General features: G+C 42.2%; 1 protein-coding gene across 1 annotated transcript; it reads right to left on the bottom strand.

Annotated features, from left to right (window-relative positions):
* Positions 1-308: 308 nt before the first annotated feature.
* LOC306921153 (solute carrier family 4 member 11-like) lies at positions 309-27,309 on the bottom strand. Its single transcript, XM_079498264.1, has 20 exons — positions 27,094-27,309; positions 21,609-21,662; positions 20,415-20,510; positions 19,887-19,930; positions 19,082-19,289; positions 17,478-17,559; positions 16,321-16,444; positions 15,645-15,854; positions 13,143-13,227; positions 12,151-12,276; positions 11,127-11,240; positions 10,483-10,615; positions 9,101-9,174; positions 7,846-8,125; positions 7,301-7,407; positions 6,597-6,762; positions 5,813-5,986; positions 4,555-4,750; positions 3,340-3,509; positions 309-981 (listed from the first exon to the last, which is right to left on the bottom strand). The coding sequence occupies exons 1-20, from the start codon at positions 27,128-27,130 to the stop codon at positions 915-917; spliced, it is 2,547 nt and encodes an 848-aa protein (XP_079354390.1). The 5' UTR covers positions 27,131-27,309; the 3' UTR covers positions 309-914.
* Between the last annotated feature and the right edge of the window lie 383 nt (positions 27,310-27,692).

The following is a 27,692-nucleotide window of genomic DNA, read 5'->3' as shown; positions in this document are numbered from 1 at the left end:
GTCGCCATACTAGGTCTCAGTAGTGTATACTATTTATGCAATTATATGTTTATAATATTAATATAAATAAAGACAAGTATTGCATTGGTTTTGCAAAAGAGACTCGGTCTCAATGTGTTTTACTGGTTAAATAAAGGTTAAATAAAAGTAAAATTGGTGGGGTTACTGAAGATATGGGTGTATGCTGCACCCATGGATGTATGCTGCACCCATGGATGTACACTCCACTTTCACGGGACTGAAACTACACATCCAAATGGATGCAGGAAAAAAACAAATAAATAAAACACAAACAAATAAAACACAATCACAAATGTTTTTAATTATTTGACAGGTTGAATTAATTTGAATATTCCAAATTCCAATTCAAAGTTATATACATTGTATTTGTACTGTGCCCCCAAAGTGTACATTTAAATAACTGTTTCTAGTTTGTGGTTGTAGGTCATATTGGTTGTTAAAATCTGTGAAATCACCTACAGTATTACAGTTATTGTAGTGTGTATTTTAATAATAGCTATTCTGTCATGTACTCTTGAAGCAAAATAATAAAACCTAAACCAAGTAGTCTTTGTTACAGAAAATGTCACAGTCTATAAACACCTATGCAAGGCCAAAGATGTTTTATCACAAAAGGTCAAAGAACCTGTTGGGGAAAGGACTGCAAACTGGATAAAACTGTTAAATACAGCATCACAGGTACATGTCAAATATAACGGAGAACGTGTAAATGCGTGTACATGTATGCATTTCATCATTGAGAAAGCGAATAAGGGGGTGAACTTTATCACCCATCCAAAGACATTGACCTGAATTATATGACACTAATATTTCTACAGTCATGTCAGTAACATAAGCAATTTGGTTCCCTTGGAATTGTTCAGGAGTCTTTTCACAGCACCACTTATGGGCATTTACTGGTGTTGGGAGTCCATAATGTCCAGATACTTGGCATCTATTAATCTTGGCAGCAAGCTTGTCCTGAAATGAAAAATCAAAAAGGTAAGCGGTGCCTTTGATGAATTTATTTCATTCAGCTATACAGTACATGATGAAGGAAATACTAAAGAAAAAACTACTAATAAAGGTTGTAACAGGATTCTGCTATAGCATGCGTGTGTCGAATACAAGAACGCTCGCGACTCGTCCCAAAATACGCTCGCCACCAGGTATTCCTAAAGTTGAATGATTGATTGAAAAATGTATTAACAGTTTGCAGAATTACAGTACATTTCAAGCACAAACTCGATACAAAGGCTGTTAACTGTGAGTGGACGACCCAATTAAGCATTACACTTGTTTCCAATAGGGTCCACAATGTTCAATTCATCAAAAACATTTAGAGACGTACAAATAGACACTTCTATATAGACAAAGGACAGAACAGGAATTCATCATAAAGGAGGTAAAAAGGGAAAAGAAACATATACAGTGAGGGAAAAAAAGGGGTGGGCGGTGGGTGGGATTCACGTTCAGCTCCGTTCATTTGTTTGTTTTCCTTGGAGGAGCTGCGTTGGGTCCCCAAGTCGGCTCCGTGGCCGTACCTTGAGTTGGCTGTGTGGCCGTGACCGTCTCTTGTGTTGTCCTTGTGTTGGGTTCCCAAGTCGGCTCCGTGGCCGTACCTTGAGTTGGCTGTGTGGCCGTGACCGTCTCTTGTGTTGTCCTTGCGTTGGGTCCCCAAGTCGGCTCAGTGGCCATACCTTGAGTTGGCTGTGTGGCCGCGACCGTCTCTTGTGTTGTCCTTGCGTCCGTGTTTGAGGGATTCCGATTTTACAGGGGCCAGTTTCGAATTGCAGCCGTCCGTAGGTGCCCTTTGAGAGCGGTTTTGAAGGAGTCAAGGGATTCGCATGTCTTAATGACTGTTGGTAGGGCGTTCCACATTTTGGTGGCATAGGAGCGAAAATAATTTAGTCCCTTGTTTGTGCCGAATCTGGGTTGTACATGGTTCGTTGCACTCCCTCTGGTGTTGTGGGTGTGGACTTCGTTAACATTAAGGAAGTATCTAGACAGGTACATGGGTATCTTGGTGGTGTATCGAATCTTGTGGACCAGACCCATTGCAAGATGCTGTACTCTGTCGTCGACCCTAAGCCATTCCAGCCTGTCGAAGTGGGCAGGGGTGAGGTGGGTTCGGGGGGCGAGGTCAAGTAGGAGCCTGACCAGTTTGTTTTGGGAAGTCTGGAGCCTGGTTTTAAGGGCCTTTGAGGTGCTGTGGTACCAGGAGGTGCATGCATAGTCAAAGAAACCCTGTACAAGGGCTCCTGTTAAGGTCTTCAAGGTTTTTTTGTCGACCAGTGAGGAGATCCTGTAAAGGAATCTTGTTCTATGGTTGACCTTTTTGATTACGTTGGTGGCCATTTTATCACCGGAAAGATTAGCCTCCAGGATGGAACCTAGGTAGGTAATTTCATCTTTACGTGTGATAACATTGTCACCCACTCTAACCAAGAAGCCATTTGCCTTGCTGAGATTACTATTAGAGCCAAAGAGAATGGATTCAGTTTTTCCCAGGTGTAAAGATAGTTTGTTATCAGCGAGCCAGGTGCAGATTCTACCGAGTTCAGAGCTTAGGGCCTTTTCAACCTGCAGTTTGTTCCTGTCCGAGACTAGCAGTGCCGAGTCATCTGCGAACAGGAACAAGTTGCAGTCACAAGCTGAAGTCATGTCGTTAACATATATTAGGAACAGTAAAGGCCCTAGTATGCTCCCTTGTGGAACGCCACAGCTCACTGGGAGGGGGGGGGGACATCTCAATTAAACTAGGCCTAACTAGGCGAAAACCGACTGCACGGTTCAGCCAGAACTGCTATTTTTGGCGGAAGGAGGAGAAGGAAAAGAAGAAGAAGAAAAAAAGACAAAAAAGACAAAAACAATAAGGGGCCGATGTCCTTGCTCCCTTAAAAACTATATTCACTTTCTGTGTGGAGTTTGCATGTTCTCCCCATGTCCCCTAGGGTAGGTACCCTCACAAAAAACATGCAGTAATCCTGGTCTCTAAACTGCCTCCCCCTGGCCAGCCAGGGCACCTGATGGAGGGGAAAGGAACTGGTTGGAATAACGTGTTCCTTCCACGTGCTACGTCCAACCAGGGAAACTCCCCCCTGTCAGGTGTAAAGGAGCAACTTGGACACTCAGGCATGAAGGAAGCATGAGTTCAAGTCCGTTGCTCTCCCCATGTCCCCCATATATGGGGACAAGGTTGGCGGAGGGTGTGTAGAGCCCAGGATCACATTAGATAATTGACACAGGGGTGAAAAATGGGTTACAAAATCGTGGGATAAAAATTATAAAAAAAAAATATATATATATATTCACTGCATACTGCAGATTGGGTCTCACCTGACGGGAACGAGCAGGATCATGAGCAAAGGGAAGACCATCTTCATGTAGGGTAGTGGATACATCCCAAAGGCACAGAGGACGATCAGCTGCACCATCTGCAGGGCTGTGAAGTAGTGCACCTTCCTCTGAGGAACCCGCCGGACGTAGTGGGTCGGAGGGTAGGAGGTCTGAGAGGAGATGGCGGTTTTAATTGTCACATTCCAAAAAGAACGAAAGTAGACCATTTACAATTAGCCGATAGACAATCTACAATGGCCGATCTACAAGCTCACACCACGTCACATTGCAACGCAACACGTTGTGAGCTTGTAGATCTGCTATTTTTTAAATAGGTTAAAGGCAATATAGACAACCTTTAAGCCAAATTTTAAAATGTACATATATATATATATATAATATATATATTACGCGATGCAATATATATTTCCCCTAAAATAACGTAGTTTTACCAACATTTTTCATATTAAATAGTATGTTTATGATTATTTATTAGCGCCTGGTCTTGGGGTGAAATCAGCAGCAGCCCTCACACAACGGTGGCTTACTGGCTAACCTCCCGCGGGGTGCATGTTTCTCGGACCTGCCCAGACCTCGCTCGCCAAGCAACGGCCAGCCAGAGGAGGTGGGGAAGGATCCGAGACGAGAGAGCGTTGGATCACCCGCTTCGAATGGTATCAACCGATAATAATAAAACAATCTCAGGGGCTTGTGACCACGGGTGACGGGACTCTTGTGAGATTATTGCGATTATGCTAGTTACCCTTAAAAACAGCACGTCAACTCAATGTCATTGTAACACAGATATTCGATAGAAATTTATAGTTTTTTAATGCCATATTTAGACATGAGCGCAAATATCCATTGCGTCCCTCCCAGCATCAACTACAACCTATAGCCTATTGGCTCGGCCAATAGAATGGCGGGGAGAGGGGGGTGGAGCCAGATTTGAATCTGTTTGGAAACATCCCACTCACTTCTGTGTACAAACACTGGAAGTTGTCTATATTAGCTTTAAGTTCTCTGTTGGTTTTATACGTATTAATCAAAGTAAAAGTACAAATAGCTTCTGACTAAGTAACAACTACCTTGGAACACTTTCCTTTTTTTCCAACATTTCCTGACAAACTGAAAGTCTGGTTCCCGCCACAACAGCGACAATATGACAAACGTGGACAGACAAAGTGAGAGACATTGGACAGTTGTCCTCCCCACCTGTTCCTTCATCAGGAGGAGCATGCGGTCCATCATCTGGTTGCCGTCCAGGGACGTGGCGGCGATGTAGAGGAAGAGGCCGTACAGGACGGGCTTGGGGATCCACTGGAGCGGGAGGGGAAGCATGAACACCGAGAGGCCGATGAAGATGTTGGCCGCTAAGGCCGTCAGGCGGGTCTCGTTTACGCTGACAATTCTGTGGGCAGAGCAAATAGAACTTAAGTGAACTAGGGGTTGTAACAGTTAATCAAACTAATCGATTGAATCGATTTATTTAAAAAAAAGAATCACACTCGTGTGACGTGAGACAGACAGACAGACAGACAGACAGACAGACAGACAGACAGACAGACAGACAGACAGACAAAGCTGTGCATAGGAGCGGCTGCACAGCTTTGCGAGTTCCACTGATCCATGATATCAACCTGATATGGGCATAAAAGGGGTTGGAACAGTACTCTGGAATACTTTAACAATTTACTTCGTTCCTGAGCGGGCCTGTAGTGTCATAAATTACATAAATGTCATAAATGACCTTAGATCTACTGCCCCAGCGATCAGCCATGCCCAAATATGGAGTTCCACATCGACATCATCAATATGATGGGAATCACTATGACATCAAACATTCTCCGACAGAACGCGCCCTTCGGTCCTCACAAAGTGTAGATGTGTTGTTGTGTTGATTTCGTCAACTATGACAAAAAATGTTTGTCGACTGACTGACTTTTTTCACTGACAAAAACGAAATAAAAACAAAATATAAACTAAGACATGATGAGTAAAACTTTATGACTAAATATACTGACAAAAAACGAATTAAAACTAGACTAAAAGGGACTAGTGGAGAAGAGACCATTTTATGTTTGGTTGCGATCGGGTGTGAAAATGGCCGATCTACACAACGGCGAGCTTGGTATTTTCAGCTCTAAAATCAGCCCATTAAAGACGGCATTAAGGCCCGCCAACACTAAAACATTTCAGGTGACTAAAATATAAAACTAAACGATGTTTTATTCAAAAGACTATGAGTAAAACTAAATAAAAAATTGCTGTAAAAAGTCACACCCGTGCGAATTAGGGCCGCTCTTATCATCATACATCATCTCATTCTGGCCAATCACAATTTGCGTCCTCACTTTTCCATCTTCACTTTTGTCTTCAATGTTTGTCTTTACTCAAACCTGGAAAGTTGGGCATAGGAGGGGCTAGTGGCGAAGCACCCCTCAAAAAGCAACACTGACATGTGTGTACTCACTCTGTGTAGACGTGTCCATTCTCCACGCGCTGCTCGGTCTTGGCCAGCTGACGCGCGTGCAGGGACGAGTGTGGGAAGGCAGCGTGCATCCACGGCAGGCCCAGACACGACATGAGGATGTTGATGAAGCCCGTCAGCAACAAGTCCCAGTGGAACGATGTGCCTTTGAGCAACCTGTTGGCAGTGGTGGGAAAAGTACTCAATTGTTTTACTTAAGTAAAAGTATCAATACAGCAATATATGGAAACACTTTGTTACAAGTAAAAGTCCTGAATTCAAAATTTACTTGAGTAAAAGTACAACAGTATTGACATCAAAATGTACTTAAAGGGATATTTCACTTTAGTCAGGCTTATGTGAACACCCCGGACAGTTTTTAAGTTGCTCGACTCAGTATTTAGATATTTGATATTCCCCGCCCCCTTCCTATACAAACCCATTGTAACTCCATTTGAACTATTATAGATTCATCGAAAATACCCTACTTTCTTTCTGTTGACTGATATTGTCCTTCTAATACGTGAGAGGGGGTGTAGTCTTTCATTTACTGTTTTCATTTATTTGTAATAATTCTTTTGGAGAATAACCTCCTCCAGCGCCGCTCAAAAATAAAATCTAAAATAATGTATAAATTAAATTCGGGCCAACGGTGCCGGAGATTATCTAAGAATAGCCAATCTGCAAGCTCACACGTGAGGCCTAGCTTGTAGTCGCTTATTTTGGGCTTACTTTCATAGACCTGGTTGCTTATTTCTCTCGCAAAATCTGCCAAAACACTGCTTACTTGTGTTCTGGTACGTGTGTGAGCGAGATGACGATGTTCTGGTCGATGAAGATGAGCAGTGCCAGAAGGAAGCCCAGGCCCGCGGCACTCAAGGTTTGCATACCCGTCAGCTTGTCGAATGGAGCGAAGTTGAACACCGGGCCGTTGTGGACGTTGAATACAGGAACTAATGGGGAAACGAGACGTTACAGTAGACCTACATTTTACACCAGTGGTTGGCAAACATTTTCATGACAACGACCCCCAAATTGATGTGAATATTTGGCCGTGGACTCCCCCTATCGGAAATGTATTTTCTGCCAGGGACCCCCAGCAGATTAAGGTTGCGTTAAAAAATACAGAATTATTTAAAAAAATGTACCCATAGAATTCTAAAATGTTAATTAATAGCAGAAATATCTGCTATCATTTTAACCACTTTAGCCATATTTTATATTATATATTATTCATATTCAAAAATAGCAGATATACAAGCTCATATTACATCATCCGTGCTGCACTATCGATGTAGCTTGTAGATCTGCTATTTTGGGGGATATCGTGAAAGTTTGTGCAAATCTATGCATGCATGCAAAGCGAACATATTTGGTGGTCTTTGACATGAAAACGTTTGAGAACCACTGATACAGCAACATAAGTAACTGTTAGGATTTAGAAGCCATTTTTTTAAAATCAGCCTCAGAGGAAAAATAATTGTTACTCACGCTGTATGTCAAGGAACAGGTAGGAGCCAATGAAAGAGCAGATCACCACAGAGGTGGGTAAGGCACAGTCAGACACAACCTCTCTGACCTTGGCATTCAGATACGGGCTGTGGGGACAAAGTGTCACATAGTATAATTAATGACACATGTATGATGACATATATTGCAATAAAGGTACAATACATTCCCAGATAAGTTTTCCTATCATATACTGCAAATGCAAAAATAATAAAATAAAATAAAAATAATAAGAAGAAAAAGAAAGTCACTGAACTGAACGTAAAAAATGAAAACTGGCAAAATCCCTCAACAGTGACATCTGCTGGCAAATTGTTATGTCATATATGGGATTTATGGACCTCACAGTCCACAGGACAATCAGAGCACTGGAAAATCAGAGCACTTGTTTGAGCCAGAAAACCCCAGACCACAGAAAATCTACTGAATGTTAAAGGGTTTTTTGTGTGCAATTGAGCTAAGAAAACTACCCCACGACCCCTTTAATAAATGAAGTGGAAGATGATTTGAATGAATCATTATCATACCTCCTCTTCATCTGGTAGAGAGCGTAGCCCAGCCACAGCGTCATCAGCATGAGCAGGAGGCAGAGGATGGGCCTCTCCCGGGTGCACAGCACCAGGGAGTCGGGCAGGAACACATGAGGCGGGTGTCCCTCCGTCAGTGGTCCTCCTCCTGACCCGTTCCGGGAGTGGAGGGTGGCCCCCGATGCGTTCTCTGCCTGCTGTAGAATCTCCTGGATCTGCAGGAGCACGGCGGTGCTGTTGGTGGTAGCCAGGATGGGCTCGTGGTAGAAATGCTCAAAGACTGTGGGAGCGAGGGAGGGAGAAAGGAAAGAAAGAAAGAAAGAGGGGTTGATGATGATTGATCGGAGGTTATACAGACTTTGCTGGTCTGGTCTTCTGTGACTTTACTGCTCATTGAATCACTTCAACTCTTCTACATCGTTGCTGTTGGGCAGAAACCAACTAGCCTGGCAGGGCCAGACTCACATCGTGGATTCACTGACGCTTCCTCCCTGCAAGCGTCAGTGAATCCACGATATGAGTCTGGCCCCCGAAACCAACTATGTCAATCTACGATATGAGTCTGGCCCCGAAACCAACTATCTCCATATTTTAACTTTTGAGGGGGGTCGATCTGCTACTTTTGCTGTTAATTTGAATCCTGAAACGTAACAGTGTTGGACATACTGTATGTGGTTTCCACTCGACAGAGACAATGCTTTGTTGGGTGTCAAATAGATTAGTTCAGTGGTTCCCAAACTTTATCATGTCAAGGACCCCCAAATTGACACTAATTAGCCCGCGGACGCCCATTTGAAAAGACATGCCAGAGACCCTCATAAGATACGCTTTTTCCGCTCTAGCAGTGATTCTCAACCCATTTAATTTCAATGGCCCCCAGTTTGGCATGCATTAGTCTACGGACCCCCCCATTTAATGACATTTTTATCTCTGGGACCCCAATTCATATTGTAAAATCAATGTTAATTTAACTCTGAGAGTGTACAAATGGAACCAAATGGACCTGTTAACTAGTATTAGTAACTACTAATAACTAGTAACTAAAGTTGTCAAATAAATGTAGTGGAGTAAAAGTAGCCTATATGGATCTGAGATGCGAGTACTTATTGTACTAAAAGTATTTGAACTTGGAAACACTCAAGTAAAGTACAAACATTCCAAAATTGTACTCGAGTACAGTACTTGAGTAAATGTACTTGGTTACTTTCCACCACAGCATGAACAGCATGCTGAGCGAAATGGCGGCTGCACTCACTCTTGACGGTGCCCTTCACCGCGTCCCCAATGAAAGCTATGGAGATGAACAGGGCGATGACTTCTTCCGTAGAGCTGCGACACACAGGGAAACAAAACAAAGCCAATGGTGAGACCAGTGCATTCTTATCAGTCTTATATGGGCAGACATAGCAGTGCATTCAAGGCAAAGACAGTGGGTGGTAGATAAGCTGGGTACATTCAACAACAACAAAAAGTAGTAATGTCTGAGAGAGAATAGTTAGTCAAAGCAGACTGGCCTCTGCCATCAGTGAGATGACTTCAGTGGAAGGCAGATTTGATTTGGTTCTGTTGAAAGTCCTTTGAAAGACCCCTTTTTGTGTTTTAAGCACGATGTTATAATTTAGCTGTTCGTGAAAATGTGGCGCAAACTTTTGAATATATATTCTTTAAGAGCGGACGTGGGGGGGAGGCCAAATTCAGATAAATCTGGGGGTCCTTGACATGACAAAGGTTGAGCACCACTGACATAGAAACATGTTTTTTTCAGATTTTTTTTTAATCCGCCTCAGGTCTAAATGGCTTAACAGTTACTTTAAGCATAGGACTTCTATCTGCCACACAGTAAGGGCTCATTAGACAAGCACTTAGAGAATCCATACATTTCTTGATACGCATGTGTAAATGTCAATACATACATAAATGGGAATACACTTGTTGGGAACATGTATGTCATGAAAGTCGTAACTTTTTTTTTGAGTTTTTTGAGACAGCGTGATTAGAGCACATAGTCTTCGGTAAACGCACGCAGACGCAAGCAGCACATACACACACACACACATTACACACAGTCACACACCGCACGTGACAAGCACGCACACACGCACGCTCGCACACACGCACGCACACACGCACCTCTGCCCCAAATTTTCCAGAACGGCTTGTTATAGCGCTACCAGGAGGCTGACTTTTGTGCATAAAATGTTCAACACATTTTTTTGATAACCTCACCTGCCCTGGTGGAGACATGTGCCCAGAGGGGCACTTTATCTAGTTTGTCTGTCATGTATTACCACATCTGTTGGGTTAAACATATGCATGCATGTCCCTAACCTTTCACCTCAAACAACCCTTTGTCAAGTCCCGAACATCTCAGGTGCAGTATAGTGACTGGTGTTTTATTTTTATTTATTTTTATTTTTTCCAAAAAATATTAATTTTTAGCAAATTCAAGCAAGTTAAAGCAACTAAACCATAAGGTGGAAGTGGAACCAGGGTGGAACCACGGCAGACCAAGGCTGAAAGAGCCTGCTGGTTAGTCAGTCAGTCAGGGACCAATCAGGCAGTGTTGGTAAAGGCCTATAATGCAGTAACGGTGGTTACTGCATTTCATATTTGAACTCCCGGACGTTATGGACTCACCGTTTAAAGAGTTTCATCACAAGGCTGACGTTGAACAAGCCTCCGAGAATAAGGAACAGGCTGTTCCACAGGCCAATGCAGGCGTAGAATGCAGGGAAGTCTAGGTCATAGTCATCACATATTCCCCGGATCACTGGAAAACATTCACGTGCATACACGCAGGCACACGCACACACACACACACACACACACACACACACACACACACACACACACACACACACACACACACACACACACACACACACACACACACACCAAGCTTAAAAACAAGTTTGTATTCTGTTTTCAAATTTATTATTTTTGTGTTGTTTTCAGAGTGGATTTGCTAGTTTAGTTTGGAAAAGCTTAGTTTTTGTTTATTTTTTATGTCCCATCTATTTGTACTTAGTTCATTAAATTAACATAACTATTACTAAATGCATTTGAAATTACATAAAAATGTTACTTTTCAGGATTCCAATTCAAAAATAGCAAAAATATTCAGGATTTCAATTCAAATATAGCAAAAATAGCTGATTAAACGTGTCGCAGCACGACACGTTTTGACCAGTTGCAACGTGGCCCTCTGGAGTGAGTGTGGAAATATAGTGGCCCCCTTCATCGTCAAAGTTGCCAACCCCCGCTGTAGGCTACATACATACCGCTTATGAAAATAGCCAGTGGTGCCGTAGTCAGTGGAATGACCAGTGGCGAGCCGGCAAACAGAACGTAGATGATTCCTCCAATGCTCTGGCCAACTATGGTCTTCTGGACATCTGTCAAAAACACACATTATTTTTAATTACTTAGTTTATAATGGCAAATTATTTTTTAGATTAAGTGAGTTTACCGCGTATCCAATGAGAACAATTCAACGTAGTCGTTAAGGAAGTATATTACACATTGACATTTTCAGCTACTTGTCGTATTGCCTATGTGGCCTTAAGGGTCCATTTGGTTCCATTTGAACACTCTCAGAGTTACAGGGGTCCTTGCAAATAAAACATTTGACAGTCACTAGTGCTCCTAATGTGCCAATAGTGTCATAATAAATAATTGCCATACTTATTCTGGAGAAAACCTGGAGATTGACGTTCAGTAAGTGGGTGTTATGATAAAAATTAGAACATTATAATGGTGTTTAAAACAGAAAATCAAACGTTTGCCACGGACAAGACCAAGTCTTTGCCACGGGCACATTTGTCTGTGTACGCAGGGGCGGCCTTAGGAATCTGGAGGCCCGTTTCATGACCAAATGAGGCCCCCATATATACCTGACATAATTATTCTGTTGATACAGGCGTATTGGCACATAGTTTTGACTGTTCAATATCACACGCAGCCATTACTCTCGACAATTACGCAGCAACAACACCTCTCCTCATCCTGTCGTCCCTTCACAATAAAGTGTCTCCCATTTACCTCCCAATGCTGCACATTTTACCCAGGTTATTAACAGGAAATATGTGTAACTTTAACATCGTGGGAGAGAGCAAGGCAGCGAGTGAGTGAGAGAGAGAGGACCCAAGGGTGGTGGGGGTTGAATGGCGTCTGGCGGTCAGTCGTAGCTCGGGGCCCCCCTGGGGTGGAGGCCCGGTTCAATTGAAACTGATTAAACATAGCAAAGGCCTCCTATGCGTATGCGTGTACGTGTACATGTTGGTGGCCCGTGTGCATGTACTGTACCTATCTCTCCTCGTGTGCTCTCGTCATTCAGAGAGCCAAAGGCAATAGCAGGCAGCAGAATGGCAATGTAGAGGAAGATGGCAGTGGTGGTGTACTTCAGAAGACACCGGTCCTTCCCTGTGATACCTGCGGACCAGACAGACAGACAGACAGACAGAATTTACAATTTAGGCATTTACCAGACGCTCTTAGCGATTTACAGTAAGCAAGAACAGAAAAACATGGTAATACATCAAATACATAAAAATAGTCATCATGAATCATGTAACGTAAGCTTAAGAACCATAGAGTGGAATACCTATCTAATGAAACTGTGTATACACTATAGAGTGTTTGTCTACATAAAGTGCTATTTAAGTTACATAAGTTGAGCCTTTGCATACGCCTGTAGGAGGTCGAGGCTAGGGCACACATACACGCACGCACGCACGCACGCACACACACACATCATCTTTACCCACTCAACGTCTGTACTGTAGCCTATCTCAAATGGAACCATTTATTTCATGGGACGTACCCCAATCTATTCTACACTGTGAAATGATCAGTGTTAATTAAAATGTAAGTTAAGTATACCCTCACAGGTCCATTTGGTTCCATTTGTACACTCTCAGAGTTACAGAACTCTCAGACTTACAGACCTGTAAGGGTCCATGTGGTTCCATTTTTACACTCTCAGAGTAACAGAACTCTCAGACTTACAGACCTGTAAGGGTCCATGTGGTTCCATTTTTACACTCTCAGAGTTACAGACCTGTAAGGGTCCATTTGGTTCCATTTGTACACTCTCAGAGTTACAGGTCCATTTGAGCCCCTGGTGGTCCCCAGACCGATGTTGAAAACCAAGTGTCTTAACCAAGCCAAAACAGTATTGGCATGCAATAGTATTGGCAATAGTAGCTGGATTTAACTTTTAAATGAAAAACAAAGTTTGCTGAAGGAAGCAAAGGATAAAATGTTCATAGTGATGTTCAGAGCCAGCGTTTCCCTACCGTCTGTGTAGTCGGAGGGGTAGAGAGGGAGTCTGCGACGGAGGTCGTCATAGACACCTTTGCCGACTTTGAAGAAATCCTTAATCTGTGAAGAACAAGACTTTACTGTCAGCGGAGGTCAGAGAGCAGTGATGATGCACAGTAGTAGAAAGTAACTAAGAGCATTTACTCAAGTACTTTACTTTTTAGGCCTGTGTCGAAGAAAAAAAAACGTTCGCTCTGAAAGAATATATATTCAAAGATTTGTGCCGCATTTTTACGATTTTTCAAAAATAGCAGACCTACAAGTTCATAGCGCGCCACTCGGTGGCGCGCTATGAGCTTGTAGATCTGCTATTTTTCAATAGCTAAAGTATAACATAATGCTTAGTTAAAACACCAAAAGGGGTTCCCTCCTAAAATGGGTTAATAGTGTTGTGGTACTCCACATTTTCATTTACTCGGTCACGTCTCGGGCTCGCCCATAACTTGACTCGGTCTTGACTCGGTCTCGGACTAAGGGACTCGGCACTCTTCCCCCACCAAGTCCACTTGAGTCACGAGTCACGACGATGCAATGAAATAATTGTATTATACCAACATTATGAGGAGCCCATTCACATTATGGAATGGGTTTTATATACAGTTGTTGGTTTGACATAAACAAAGACAGCTATAATTGAAAGTTCAGCTTCAATCTGTTATAAATTGTGGTCAGTAATAAAAGTGCTGTATAAAAGTGCATGCTGTGGTGTGTCTCTGGGCAATGTGTTAGCTGCTCCCTAAGCCCCTACTCAGCATGCACACACACACACACACACACACACACACACACACACACACACACACACACACACACACACACACACATACACACACACACACACACACACACACACTGTGTAATGAAATACGACAGTGGTGGAACGAGTACTCTGATTTGATATTAACTTAAATCAGTCATCCCAAGGACAACCATAATGGGCTTGTTTTCTTTTTCTTTTCTTTCAAAAAAATGTTTTGAGGTGTTTCCATTCAGGAATTTAGCCTTAATGCGCAAAACCATGGCTTAATGGAAACGTGACTATAGACCTTTCTCTTCTGCCCACACTGCTTGGGGAATGGGGATACATTCTGCTGCCAGACAACCAAACCTGGCAGACATTTCAATGTGCCGCCCAGCTGCTCTGCATTCTTCAACAGACGGTTGATAGAGTGTGGAAAACAGGATCAAATAATGAGTTTTCTTTTTAACTACTATTTTTTCCCCCTTCTTCTTCTTTTACTGGGCCACATCTTTAAATGACTAGATGGAGGAGTAAAATACGAGGGTGGTCTCTCCACATGTGCAGAGAGACGTAAATGCCCGTTTTTACAAGTAGCCATGCATGGCTGGTGTATAATACCCAGCTTCCCTGTTGCTATATTAACTGTACGCTACAGTCAGTTGGTTCCTGGTTGGTAGCATGATTGCACTGAACCATTCTACAACATAGCTGAGAAGTGGGTTACGCACATCCAGTTCTTCGCTGCTGCCAGACAGAGTAACAATTCAAAAGAATACAAGTAGTACGCACAGCAGCATGGCCTCTCCCCAAAGTAGGGTGTTCATTTATGGAAATAACACAAGAAGATAAAATATGGAGAATACAGTAAGCGGTTTCTGCCCGGAAGCACTGATATAGTGATCAGTGTTGTGCAGACCAGTGTTGATTTCGTCGACTAAAACTATGACGAAAAATGTTCGTCGACTACCTTTTCACTGAGGAAAACTGAATAACAACAATAACAACTAAGCTATGATGACAATTCGTCCACAAATACAAACTAGAAAATATTAGAGAGGGACTAGAGATCCAGTAGAACTAAAAGACAAGTCATTATTTGCATCACAAGAACATTCTATACTCACGAGTCACACCGCATCGCAGAGTGACGCAATGTGAGCTTGTAGTCATAGCACTTTATAGTACACATGTATAATATATTATATAGTATAGTATGTATAGTTTACATAGATACTCCACTGTTACGTTCTTAGTTTACGCATGATTCATGATAACTACTTTTTATACATGTGATGTATGCCATGCTTTTTGTTTTTGCTTAATGTAAGTCGCTCTGGATTAAGAGCGTCTGCTAAATGCCTAAATTGTAAATTGTAAATTGTAGATCTGTTATTTTCAGAATGCAACCAAGTGTAAAATATGCCATTACACCATCAAGGCCCGCCGAATCACTTTTGTTGACTAAAACTAGACTTAACACTAAAACATTTCAGATGACCAACACTAAAAATTTAAGTTTTATTCTGGACTGGACTTCCACACGCTACAGTACGTCCAACTGGGGAAACTCCCCCCTGTCAGGTGAAGAAGCGGCTTGGAGTCCTCATGCATTGAAGGAAGCATGAGGTCAGTCCGTTGCTCTCCCCAGGTTGGCATTAGATAATTGACACTGGGTGAAACAGTGGATTACAAAATCATGGAATAAAAATGAAAGAAAATAAAATGCAACACTAACCTGTAGGGCTTTGCCTTTGCGCGGGTCAGTGTCGTCCACCTCCTCCGCGACAGGGTGCTCGCTGGGCATGGAGAGCTGCTGCCGCTGGTAGACCAGCTCCTGCACAAACTCCTCCTGGCTCCTGCACTCCAGGAGCTTCTGCCTGAAGGAGATGTCCGAGAACATGGTGGCAAACGTCCTGCCCAGCTCAATGGCCGTTTTGGTGCTTTTCTGGAAGAAAATAAATATGTATTATTCTATGAAAGTTATCATCTAGTTTAGTATCTCAAGCTATAGACAACAATATTCAAATGTTAATGTCTGTAACTATACGCCTCCTGAAAGCAGTTAACGAAATTATAGGCCGATCTTACATATCGTCTAATGCAGTGGTTCTCAAAGTGAAAACTTTAGTTACTTTTAGATTTTTTATTATTATACAAAACATACATGAAGCACTTCATGTATGTTTTGCCATTTGAAAATAGCCGATCTACTTTATACAGTTGAAAACTTGTGAAATTGGACATTCTGCATGCACATTTTTGATACTACTAATACTAATTACTCAAGTCAATTTTGAATTCCGGACTTCTTTTACTTAGTATTTCTACATTGTGGTATTGATGTTTTGACTTAAGTAAAACTAATTAGTACTTTTTTCCCACCACTGTGGGAAATGGACATTATTTATTACCGTTCTGGGAGGGGCCATGATGAGGATGACGTAGCGCGCTTCACAGCAGTTCTGTCCCCAGTTCTGGGGTCTCTCCAGACGGGCGATGCAGACATGGCGACGCTGGAGGGTCCTCACAGTGGAGCTGATTGATTGATTGAATGAATAGTGAAGACTTTATTAGTCAGATATGCAAACAGCAAAAGGGCCTTTCTGTGTGGAGTCCACATGTTCTTCCCGACATGTTCCCTAGGGTAGGTACCCTCGCAAAAAAAACATGCAGTAACTGCCTCCCCACTGGCCAGCCGGGGCGCCCCCCCACCCACCCCAGTCAGGTGAAAAGAAGTGGCTTGGACTCCTCAAGCATAGAAGGAAACATGAGGTCAGTCCGTTGCTCTCCCCAGGTTGGCAGAGGAAGTGTATAGCGCCCAGGATTACATTAGATAATTGACACTGGGTGAAAAAACATTGGGCCAATGTACAAAGGAGAAAACGGGTGGCAGTGAATGATGCCTACTTTGACTGAGCACGCACGCACGCACACACGCACGCACAGACAGACAGACAGACTCACAGGGCTCCACCAGGCTGTATTCACGCTGCCTTTATCTGTGTGTACACGATGTTGTCCCCTAGTCTCTGCCTTGTTGTTGCCCTACATGGCTGTGTAAGTGAGAGCATTCAAACGGTGTTATCACTGTTTACATACAGTATACTGTGTAGATTAATATTCATTATTTTAAATATATCAGTCAATTTATATAAATGCAATCAATTTGGGGGGGGGAAACTGAAACGTTGACCTTTTCTTTTCTCTCCTTTTTTTTAAAAGAACACAAATAGCAGAACTACAAGCTTACAATGCATCGCATCATGCTGTGTTGTGAGATTGTAGATTTTTGTATGACACTGTTGTCCAATGAAGTATTTATAATTTGGTGCGTTGTACAGACAACTTGAATATTTGATTAATCAAAAAGGAAAATAATCAATAGTTACAGCCCCTTGTTACCTATGTAATTTTTGGTTCAGCGAGCAACTTTCCCTTTATGCAGCAAGCTGGTCAAAGGATGAGTTCAAATAGGTTCGGGATTTGTAGTGAGCCCGCCCTACAGTTATTTCACTGGCCCGGGGCGCAGTCAAAGCTTTTCATTAAAAACCAAAACCTTTGTACTCACAGTATACATAGCCAGGACTGCTGGTAGTGGATGCCGGTGGATGTAGAGGTTATACCCTGAATGGTCTCTGACAGAAGTTGCACTGTGGGAGCATTAACACAACAAAATGTCAGAAAGGGTCATATGTGCTCCTCTGAGCACAGATATGTGCCAGGCTGGTTTGCCTACCAAGGGCTGTGGGGGCTGCAGCCGTTAGGACAATAGATATAATATATATATATATATATATATATATATATATATATATATATATATTAGTGATGCACCGAATATTCGGCCGCAGAAAATATTTGGCAGAAAATGGCTAAAAATGCATTTTCGGCCTGTTCGGTTTCAGCCCGAATAGGTAGAAAATATATCACGAATAGTGTATGCAATTAATGCATTCAAATCATCATTGGCCTCTGCAGTTCGTTGGAGCCATGTGTCTCCAGCGTTAGGCGGAAGCTATGCTGCGTCGCTGCCACTCAAGTGACTACTGGCCAATCACAGCACGTCTTTTTCGGGACTTATCAATGAAATCCAAATTTATTTTAACTTTATTGGCATGGCCTCTGATTGGCTATACCGAACGTCCCCTTCCGTTACGCACACGGAAGCTTGGCAAGCTTCCGCTGATGCTTCCGCAAAAGCTTGCCTCAATGTTGCCTACTCCCGAGATGCACACGCCATAGACTTTTTACGTCTATGGTTAGGACATGACTTTGTATGACGGCTGGTGCAACTTTTTTTCTGGCACCCCCTGTGTGTCAGAAGTGAAAGTGCATGTGAAGTGCGCTGTATATATTAGAACGCAACAGATTTTGCACAAAAAAGGCTCTGCCCACAATTACGCTATCACTAGTATTATCCAAATGATCCAAACCAAAACACTGAAAGTGGTTAATCTAGTATTCTGCTTCCTATTTAGCACTAGCGTAACAGCGTTTGTGCCCTGAGCTGGCCGGAGCTCGGCTCTGACAGGGGTGCATAACTTTGGTCCGACGTCCTAACAGTTCGACAATAGTCAGACACCCTAACCTAACCCTATGCGCACACGGAAGCCACGGGTGAGTCTTAACCGGCCACATTTGTGTCTTAACCCATAGACATATATAAAGGCTAGATGGCTCAAGACGGAGTCTCTGACGTAGTTCACCCGGCGGCCATCTTGCTGAGGGTCTACAGTACAGTATGTTCTATGGCAGCTCAAACAACTAACTAACATAACTCGCCCAAATCTTGACAGATTTACAAACGGGTTGGTTTATTACAAACTATCAACGTGGATATGATCCAGGGCACATTTGCTTAATGTTATTTTTTATATGAACGTCATATAAAAGCATATAAGTATGCGGACGTCTCTGCCGTTTATAACAAACCAAACCGTTTGAAAATTGAGCAAGTTATGGTTATTTAAAAAGTACATGCCCCATAGAGTACATGCTGCCCCTCGGTAAGATGGCCGCCACGTAGCTCTCCATTGGCCAGCAGTGCGGGTGAGCCAGCTACCACCACGTAGGTGTCTTAACTGACCATGTATGTCGGAGTCTCGAAGCCACGGGTGAGTCTTAACCGGCCACGTATGTTGGCCTATTGGTACGTAGGACTAACTGACTAACCGTTCAGCTCCTTCCCACCGGAGTCGGTGAAGAGCGAGTCCATGACCTCGTCCACGTCACAGTCCTCCGCCACGCTGGCGAGCATGCGCCTTAACACGGCGTCCAGGGTGCCGGCCTTCTCGTCCAGCACGATGCTGGCCTTGGCCAGGAAGCCGTCCAGGTCCCGGTGGGCCCGCACCTCCTCCAGGAAGTTCACTGGCTTCACATACTATATAAGGGAGGGAGAGAGAGAGAGAGAGAGAGAGAGAGAGAGAGAGAGAGAGGGAGGATCAGTGGAGGAAGCATAACAGTTGGATGTCGTTTCGGCAGAAAACTCATATCTCCGTATTTTTACAATTTGTAATTAATTAAGTTAACATCCTACTTTATGATACTACAGCGTCACACGGAAGCATCAAAAGGAGCAGAACCACAAGTAACAGTTTTGAACAATATCAACGTTTTTGAATTATTTGAATCATATCTAGTTCCGCGATTCTCAAACTCTACATGTAAAGTGCCTTGAGACAACTTGCTGTGATTTGACATTTTAATACAACATTTTATTTAATTTAAATAGCCTATGTATCTGTTTCACAATGAAAACTTATTTTCTTTTGAAAGGTTGAAAAAAATGAATGTTGTACATCGTTCTTTTATCACTGTTATATTATCATTATCATTCAAATATTAAGTGTTTGGCCAATTATTCGGGGACCACTTGCTATACCCTCGTGGCCCACCAGTCGGTCCCAACCGCCCACAAATTGGGATTAACTGGTCTAGTTCTACAACAACAGGCATCACAAAATAATAATAATCTTACTTTTCTGGTTGTGTTTAAAAGCCCATAATCAGGGCTGTCCGGATCTGAGGATGAAACACATAAAAAGTGGACATAATAAGCATTGTGAAATGAAGGTTGTTTTTAACCATATGAACCATATCCCTGCATGTCATAAAAGGTGAATATTCTGAAAAAATAGGCAAACATTTGTGAAAATAGCCAATCTACAAGCTCATAATTGTGCCGCAATGCCGTTGTATTTGTTGTTTATTTTTGCTGTATCATTGTTGCTCTCTTGTCGTGATGTATAGCACTTTGGTCACTTTAAATGTGCTTTATAAATACAATTTGAGTTGACTTGAGTTCAGTTGAGTTGTGTGCTTGTAGATCTGTTTTCGGCAAATGCGGAGGGTGGAAACGCACGCACGCACGCACGCACGCACGCACGCACGCACGCACGCACGCACGCACGCACGCACGCACGCACGCACGCACGCACGCACGCACGCACGCACGCACGCACGCACACACACACACACACACACACACACACACACACACACACACCTGTGGTGTGGGTCTGGTTGTTGAATATGAGGTCCTTGGTGGAGACCGGCGAAGTTTTGCCCTCCTCGTGGTTCTCCTGCTCGCCATCACGCAGTTCTGGAATCACACACAATAATGTAACAAACACACTGTTGAAACACACCATGACACGCCCAAAGTGTGGTCGGGGACCCCCCGGGGGTCCTTGAGGGGCTTGAGTTAATATGGCGTCAAAATCTGTTAAATAAACCGTGCTAAATAATGTGCACACAGGTGACCCATTTCACAGGCTACTAGGCTAGTGAGCATATAGTGTTGAGTGAATGTATGGGCGAATAACAATGTAAGTGATCTATGAGGTGGTGGTGAATAGATCATGGGGAAGGATTGGAGAGCCACGGTTCGCTAGGGTTAATTTCAGGATCCAGCAAAAAACTATTTTGTTCATGAAGGGGAACATTTCTTGTCTCCTCAAAACATTCTAGCAGACATATTTCTGTTCTATACGATGAAGGAATTTACGAGGGGCTGATATTGTTATATTGCCGCTTGTCTGGTTTAAGGGGTATATTTTTTATTGGGCCTGATAGTATCGTCCTCCCATCTGACCCCCCCCCCCCCCCTCCCTCCTTTGTTGCTGTGTCCTGGTCAACAGATGGTGGAGTGGTGGAAGGGCAGAATTAATACTACTTATTTATTGCAGACATTGATAATCTAGTCGATATTGCATCTTAACCTTAATATTATTATTATTATTATTGTTAGTGCTGCAGCCCCCCCACCACAACCATTATCCTGATGCTGTAACTCTCAGGGAAAGGTCGAGCTGTTTAAATTCTTTTTGAAAAAGCCGGCTTCATTATACGGCTGGGTGTTAATCGGCGATCGCTATAATAATAATAATAATCGACTAAGACATTGGTAGTCAACTCAATGGATTAATAGTCGACTCTTCGACTAATCAAGGTCAGGCCTACACTACAGTGCACACACATTTAACCCTAACAACTGACTGCATTAGTAAGATGCATTACAGCTACACACCCATTTAACCCTATAACAACTGACTGCATTAGTAAGATGCATTACAGCTACACACCCATTTAACACTATAACAACTGACTGCATTAGTAAGATGCATTACAGCTACACATACACACCCATTTAACCCTATAACAACTGACTGCATTAGTAAGATGCATTACAGCTACACACCCATTTCCTGGAAGACATATCCATTCTTGGACCTCCCCGTTGTTGCCGGAACCCCTGTGGAGACAGAGACAGAAAGATTATGAAGACCTGATGGTTTTATCATACAGTATGAAATATCAACTCAAATCATTCCGTACTGTTCCAACGTTTTGTCAACTCTTTATTTGCAACAGTAATTATTTTTTACTCCTGAGTGGATTGTCTGATGCTTGTTTTGGGAATCCCTAGCTGTATTGGCATCATTATCATAGGCCTATACAACTCAGATCCAGTGGTTGGAAGGAAAAGGAAAAAAGACTCCATTTGTAATCAATAGGCTACTGCAATGTAGAATGTAAAAGTGGAGAAGAAATGGCATCTTTCGATCTTTTGAAATTGCATATCTCCAGTCCATAGACTTGGCTGGCAAAAAGAATACATCAAAAATGCTCTAAACAAACATTAACCCATTTAGGCCTGACGTCAAAATAAAAAAAAAAGTCTTCTGAAAGAATATATATTCAAAGATTTGTGCCGCATTTTCACGATTTTTCGAAAATAGCAGACCTACAAGCTCGTAGCGCGCCACTCGGTGGCGCGCTATGAGCTTGTAGATCTGCTATTTTTCAATAGCTAAAGTATAACATAATGCTTAGTTAAAACACCAAAAGGTACAGAATGGGTTAAAGTCCATAGACTTGGCTGGCCCATGACGTCATTTCGGAAAGCCATGCATTGGACTATAGCGCCCCTCAAAAATACTGAATTGATTATTTCATTTAAATTTATGTTTTTGGTTTTTAATAATTAATTAAATTGACGCAGCACATCAATTTAAATGCTGGACCACCCTTATACACATAATGGTACAGGCTATGAAGTTGAACCTTTATGGGTTTCCATTTTATGTTTGTTGTTCACAGTTTAAGTGCACAACCCAGATTGGCTGGGCCTCTGCTCTGTGAAACTAGACCCCCTGCATACATACGGGCGCAGGTCTGACCCCAGAGCTTCTGGTTTCAGCGCTGGCCTTTAACCCGTTTTATTTAGGACCGAGGCTGATTCTAAAAAGGCCTTCTGAATCCTGACTTAAGTTTTATGAAAAACGTCAAATATTTATCCCCCCCAAAAAGGGGTTCCTGTCCTAAAGCAAACATGCCTCAGTCATACTGTCGCTCATGATCCTCAGTTTGACATGCATTAGGCCACACCCACGGATCCCTATTTATTGTTTGTAACCCCCGAGACCCCAATAAACACTGTACAATCCTTAGTGATAATTTAACTCTGATCGTGTACAAATGGAACCAAATGGACACATTTGTACACTCTCAGAGTTACAGTTGCTATTTTTGGGGCGTAGTAATATGGACACAAAATACATAGTTCTGTGTGATAGAGGGGTAAAAAATGAACGAAAGTTGCACTATAGAAATAGGTCAACAATACAAATGACGCTAGTTTTGTGAATTCATTTACTTTTAATGCGTGGCCCCCTGTGCCCCCCGCAAAATGACCAGAACTACTTAATATTTCACCAAAACCAGAGCTGAACTGCCACCACGGGACTCTGGCAATCAATTAATACAGTTGCAACCACTATATTAATGGCAAGTATTTCATACAGCTTGCCTTAAGTTAAAGAAATTCTGAACTATCCCTAAGAGTTAATTTGTAGTGGCTGGCTGACAAATAGACTACACAACAAATCCCAGGCACACATTATGGCAGACATTACACACTGATGCTATCCAGCAGTTAAAATAATGTATGTTTCAATGGGATAGGTGGGCAGCACTACCTATTTTACATCTGGTCACCTCAATGTAAAATTGGCAAGTATTTGTGATTAGAACATGCTTAAAAATTTGACAATTAAGGTGTAATATTTCTACAGTTGCTACAAAATGCTGTAAAGCTTGTATATCCAGTCATTGTGGGGCATCAACAAGAAGTTGAAGGGTGAAATTCAATCTGATAATGATGTGCCATGCATGTTCACATGACTTAAAGGGATATTTACTTCTTTTCTTCTCTCTTTTTGGACTAAATAGCAAACTTTACCCAGTGCCCAGTGCCTACCTTAGTATCCTGTATCCGTTTCAACTATGTGAAGCCCAAACTCCGCCCATTTCTCTTTCCCTCTATAGCCTTGGATCTACGCTGTGCATGCAGGCCTGTAGCATGTGACCACATTCTATTTCCGTGAGAAACATTCTTCATGCTGTCCAGGAAACTGGGGGGAGGGGGGGATGCGTCTTGTATGCTGTCTAGAAATTTCATGAACATTGAAAATGTTAATCCTTTATGCTGACAAACTGAACAGAACCCAAGAATTGGACCTCTGGGGGGGGGGGGGGGGGAGCTTACAAGTGACTGGAGCATGTTCAGTTACAACAAAAATATGTGACTCCAGCGGTGTGTGATGTTTGTGTATGTGGTCAGGTATCTGTGAGACACTCACTGCCCCAGCTGTAGGGGTGAGATTTGTTTTGCCAAAAGGTACAGTGTTTGGCTCCATGGGCTCCGGCACTGGACGTTATCTCAAAGCAGATTAGACAGAATATTCCCATGCCTACATCAACCCATTAAAGACCTGAGGCCGATTCCAAACCCTAAACAGTTTTCTGAAATAGCGTATGTTGCTATTCAGTGGTTAAAAATTATACAAGCCTAATTTGGCCGCCGAGTCGCCGACCCGCATCTCAAAACATTTTGTTCCAGTTACTAAATTGTTTGCGTTACTTCAAGACAAAATTAGCAGATCTACAGTTGAAACGCTGTAATAACTAACTGTAGTAACTATGCTTCTTCTCAAATGTTTTACTTAAGTAAAGGTATACTGCAATTTAAAAACAGAAAACACTGTTACAGGGAAAGGTCCCGTAATCGAAATTCACTTGAGTAAAAAGGTACAAAAGTACTGGCATACAAATTTAATGTAACAAAAGTACAAGTATTCATCATGCAGAATGTCCGTTTCACAAGGTATCATAATTATACAATGTAGTAAAATCATTTGAAAAATAGCAGAGTCGCATTGCATTGTGAACTCGGCTATTTTCAAATAGCCAAAGTTTAAATAGGACCGAAGTGGTTACTGTATGTTTTGTTATAATAATCTAAATCTACAAAGCAACTAGTAACTAAAGTTTTCAAATAATTGTAGTGGAGTAAAAGTGCAATACATCAGTAAAGGTAAGTAGTTAAAATACCCCAACATTGTAGTAGTATAGTTACTTTCCACCACTGCTAAAACTTGAACTCTGTGCACATGCACTCCACTCGAACACGGTGTGGCTTTGCACAACAGCGGTGTTTGACCTCACAATGCACACACATGGTGCTACATCATCCATGCAGCGTAAACAGTAAGGAAGGAACTGCAGTTCATTCCACTTCAACACTTCACACACACACACCTCAAGGTGTGGCGTTATGGTCTAGCTGCAGGTGTTTGCATATCACCGCTGTCGGACGGTAACCTCCTATCTCCATATTTTGGTATTCCATATTCTGGTTTCGTTTTCATCTTTCAACACAATAATATCTATACTTGATCATACTACAGTGGCACACAAAAAGCTTCAAAAGTAGCAGATCCACAAGCTAAAAGCGTGGCGCGAAGAGATGCGTTTTTGAGCTTGTCGATTTGCTACTTTTGCTGCATGCTTCAATCCTGAAAAGTAACCGTTTTAAACATATGAGGGTTCCACCCGACAGAGACAATATAAAGATAAAGATAGAATCACTGGACCAAATGACAATTGCACAGACAAATGGGCACACAGTCTTCCTATACCTATTATCCACAGCTTACAATTTGAAGAGATTTATTTTTTACAATTAGACATGAAAGAACCCTGTCTCCATGACAGCTATGCTCTGTGACACAGGGAGATATAATTGCCTGTAATTGTCACTTCATTATGTGCTTTTTGTGTGGCTTAAAAACCTAAACGTTGCTGCCTCGCTAAGCCTATAAGTACTGTGGAGAAGAATATTTTCAGCGAATGTACTGTATAACAAAAAGAGCCTGTGTTCTAATCGATCCACTCTTAACCATTTTCACTTTCACTGTCAAAGTGACAAAAAGTAGAAGATCTACAAGCTCACAACATGTCAATTCGCGATAGATCGGTTAATTTGTCAACGTTTGCGAGTTTGCGTTATTGTACATTAATTTATGAAAAAGATGAAATATCAACATCAAATATCCAACAGCAACGATGTGTAAATCAGATGAGACAGGAAGAATCAACTAAATAAATGTTCTTCTTTTTCAAAATGTAAACAACATGACATTCTGATTCTCTAGTCTTCAACAGTTTGAGCTTAATAAATGCAGTCAAGGGGAGTGGAAAGATTAGGATATTGAACATTTTTCTAGTGGATAATCTTCTTAAACCTCAGCCTGAGAAAATGTAACCGGAGTGGTTTAACCCTTAAAGGTACTGAATAGTTATGTAGATAATGTCATGTCATTCTTGACTTCAGATGGTACGCTTTACAAAACATTTGGTGTATTCACAGATATAGGGTTAGAGTTATATGACTTCAAATTAGTTATTACAGTATAATTTAAAACTGTTGCCTCGAAGACAATTTATGAACGATTATAAAAAAAAAAGTACAAGCTCACAACACCCACCCCTATTCACAGCACTGAATATATTACCTGCATATTGGCAGGCACATGCTCATAATGTGCTGTGGATAGAGAAGCTATAACAGAAGTATAATTTATGCTATGTTTGTCAACACATTGTGTTTATTCTAATCTGTTCAGAACTTCAGATAACCTACCAGATGAGGTGTGTGAGGTTGGCTATAAAGGACACAATTACTTGTTTTAGTTGTTTAGTCAATTTAGTATGTTTCTGTGATTGATTTTGATGGACAGTTTATGGCAGAGTAAAAACAAACCTTCCAACCAGGCTAAAACATTAAGGATTATTTGCAGTTTGTGCATGCTCACATTTCCCATGTCAGACAACTGTATCATTTATAGGCGATCTGTAAATATTGACTGACTGACTCCCATTTCCTTTGCAACTTTCTAGCTTTCAATAAAGGCATCTTTCTCAGGTTGAATGGATACAAAACACCCAAGACTCCAACACCCAACGAGCGAGTTACAGTATATCCTTACAATACGGAGTGCAACAAAGCAGAGACATAACATTTAGCAGTACGATACAGTCAGTGCAGACCTTATTTCAATCAATCAAATCCTCTATAATACATTTTAAAACCAAAGCTATTCATAAATGTCACCTCATATATCACCGTCCACCAACACAGTGATTCAAAGTTATGATGAGCAGCGTTGCAGTGACAGAGTGAAACAGCATACTGTACATAGCATGATAATACCGGTATGAGCAGACTGCAGCTAGCCCCCCACATGTTTGTCATGTGGTGGGCTCATGTTGCATGCTGAATGAAAGGCGCCTCTCTCTGTCTCATATCCTCTCCACACCCATGTGAGTCAAATCTAACTTACCAGATGGCACGAAATGGAGGACCTGTTTGGCTTCCATGTTTACAAGTTGAGTTGAGACACACTTCCCCAATGAGGTCAGCCCATCATCATCATCATCATCATCAACATCCTAGGGAGAACTTCACTTCCCTAACACCTTGCCCACACTAGAAGTGCCTTCTGGAGGCACACACACGCAAGCAAGCACGCACGCACAGACACGCACAGACACACAGACACACACTGAAACTCACCCACACACACACTCTGAAACTCACCCACCCACTCACACAAACTGTGAGGTAAGAACTAAGAACACCTCCCCCGCCTCCTCTTCCAGCACATGGCTTCAGGGGGGAAGGGGGAGGGTTTGAGGGAGGGGGGAGGGAGACCATGCTGCTGGTTAAAGTGCTGTACATAAAGCCTATTACTTTAACCCCCTACATTTTGATGAAGGGGAATTTGTCTTTTGTTATATTAGAGTCAAGTATATTTACTCAGTTGACTACTATCGTTGTTCCTAGGGGAACTAGAATAGAGCTATACAATAATGAGCGTTGAGTATGACTGGACCAGAAAGTATATCGTTGCTCCCGGGCAGAAACATCTTATCTCGTGTG

Source organism: Electrona antarctica (assembly GCF_951216825.1).
Source record: "Electrona antarctica genome assembly, chromosome: 1".
NCBI classification, from domain to species: domain Eukaryota; kingdom Metazoa; phylum Chordata; class Actinopteri; order Myctophiformes; family Myctophidae; genus Electrona; species Electrona antarctica.
Note: the sequence above shows the minus strand (reverse complement) of the source record. Positions and strands in the feature narration are given on the sequence as shown.

What these genes read in the sequence shown, in the direction of transcription:
- LOC306921153 (XM_079498264.1), bottom strand. Translation starts at nt 27,130, where the DNA reads ATGGAAGCCAAACAGGTCCTCCATTTCGTGCCATCTG. An exon ending in GAGCACACGAGGAGAGATAG is followed by an intron (nt 11,241 to 12,150) that starts GTACAGTACATG and finishes TGTTTTTGACAG; the next exon opens with ATGTCCAGAAGACCATAGTT. An exon ending in AATGGACACGTCTACACAGA is followed by an intron (nt 4,751 to 5,812) that starts GTGAGTACACAC and finishes CTCTGCCCACAG; the next exon opens with AATTGTCAGCGTAAACGAGA.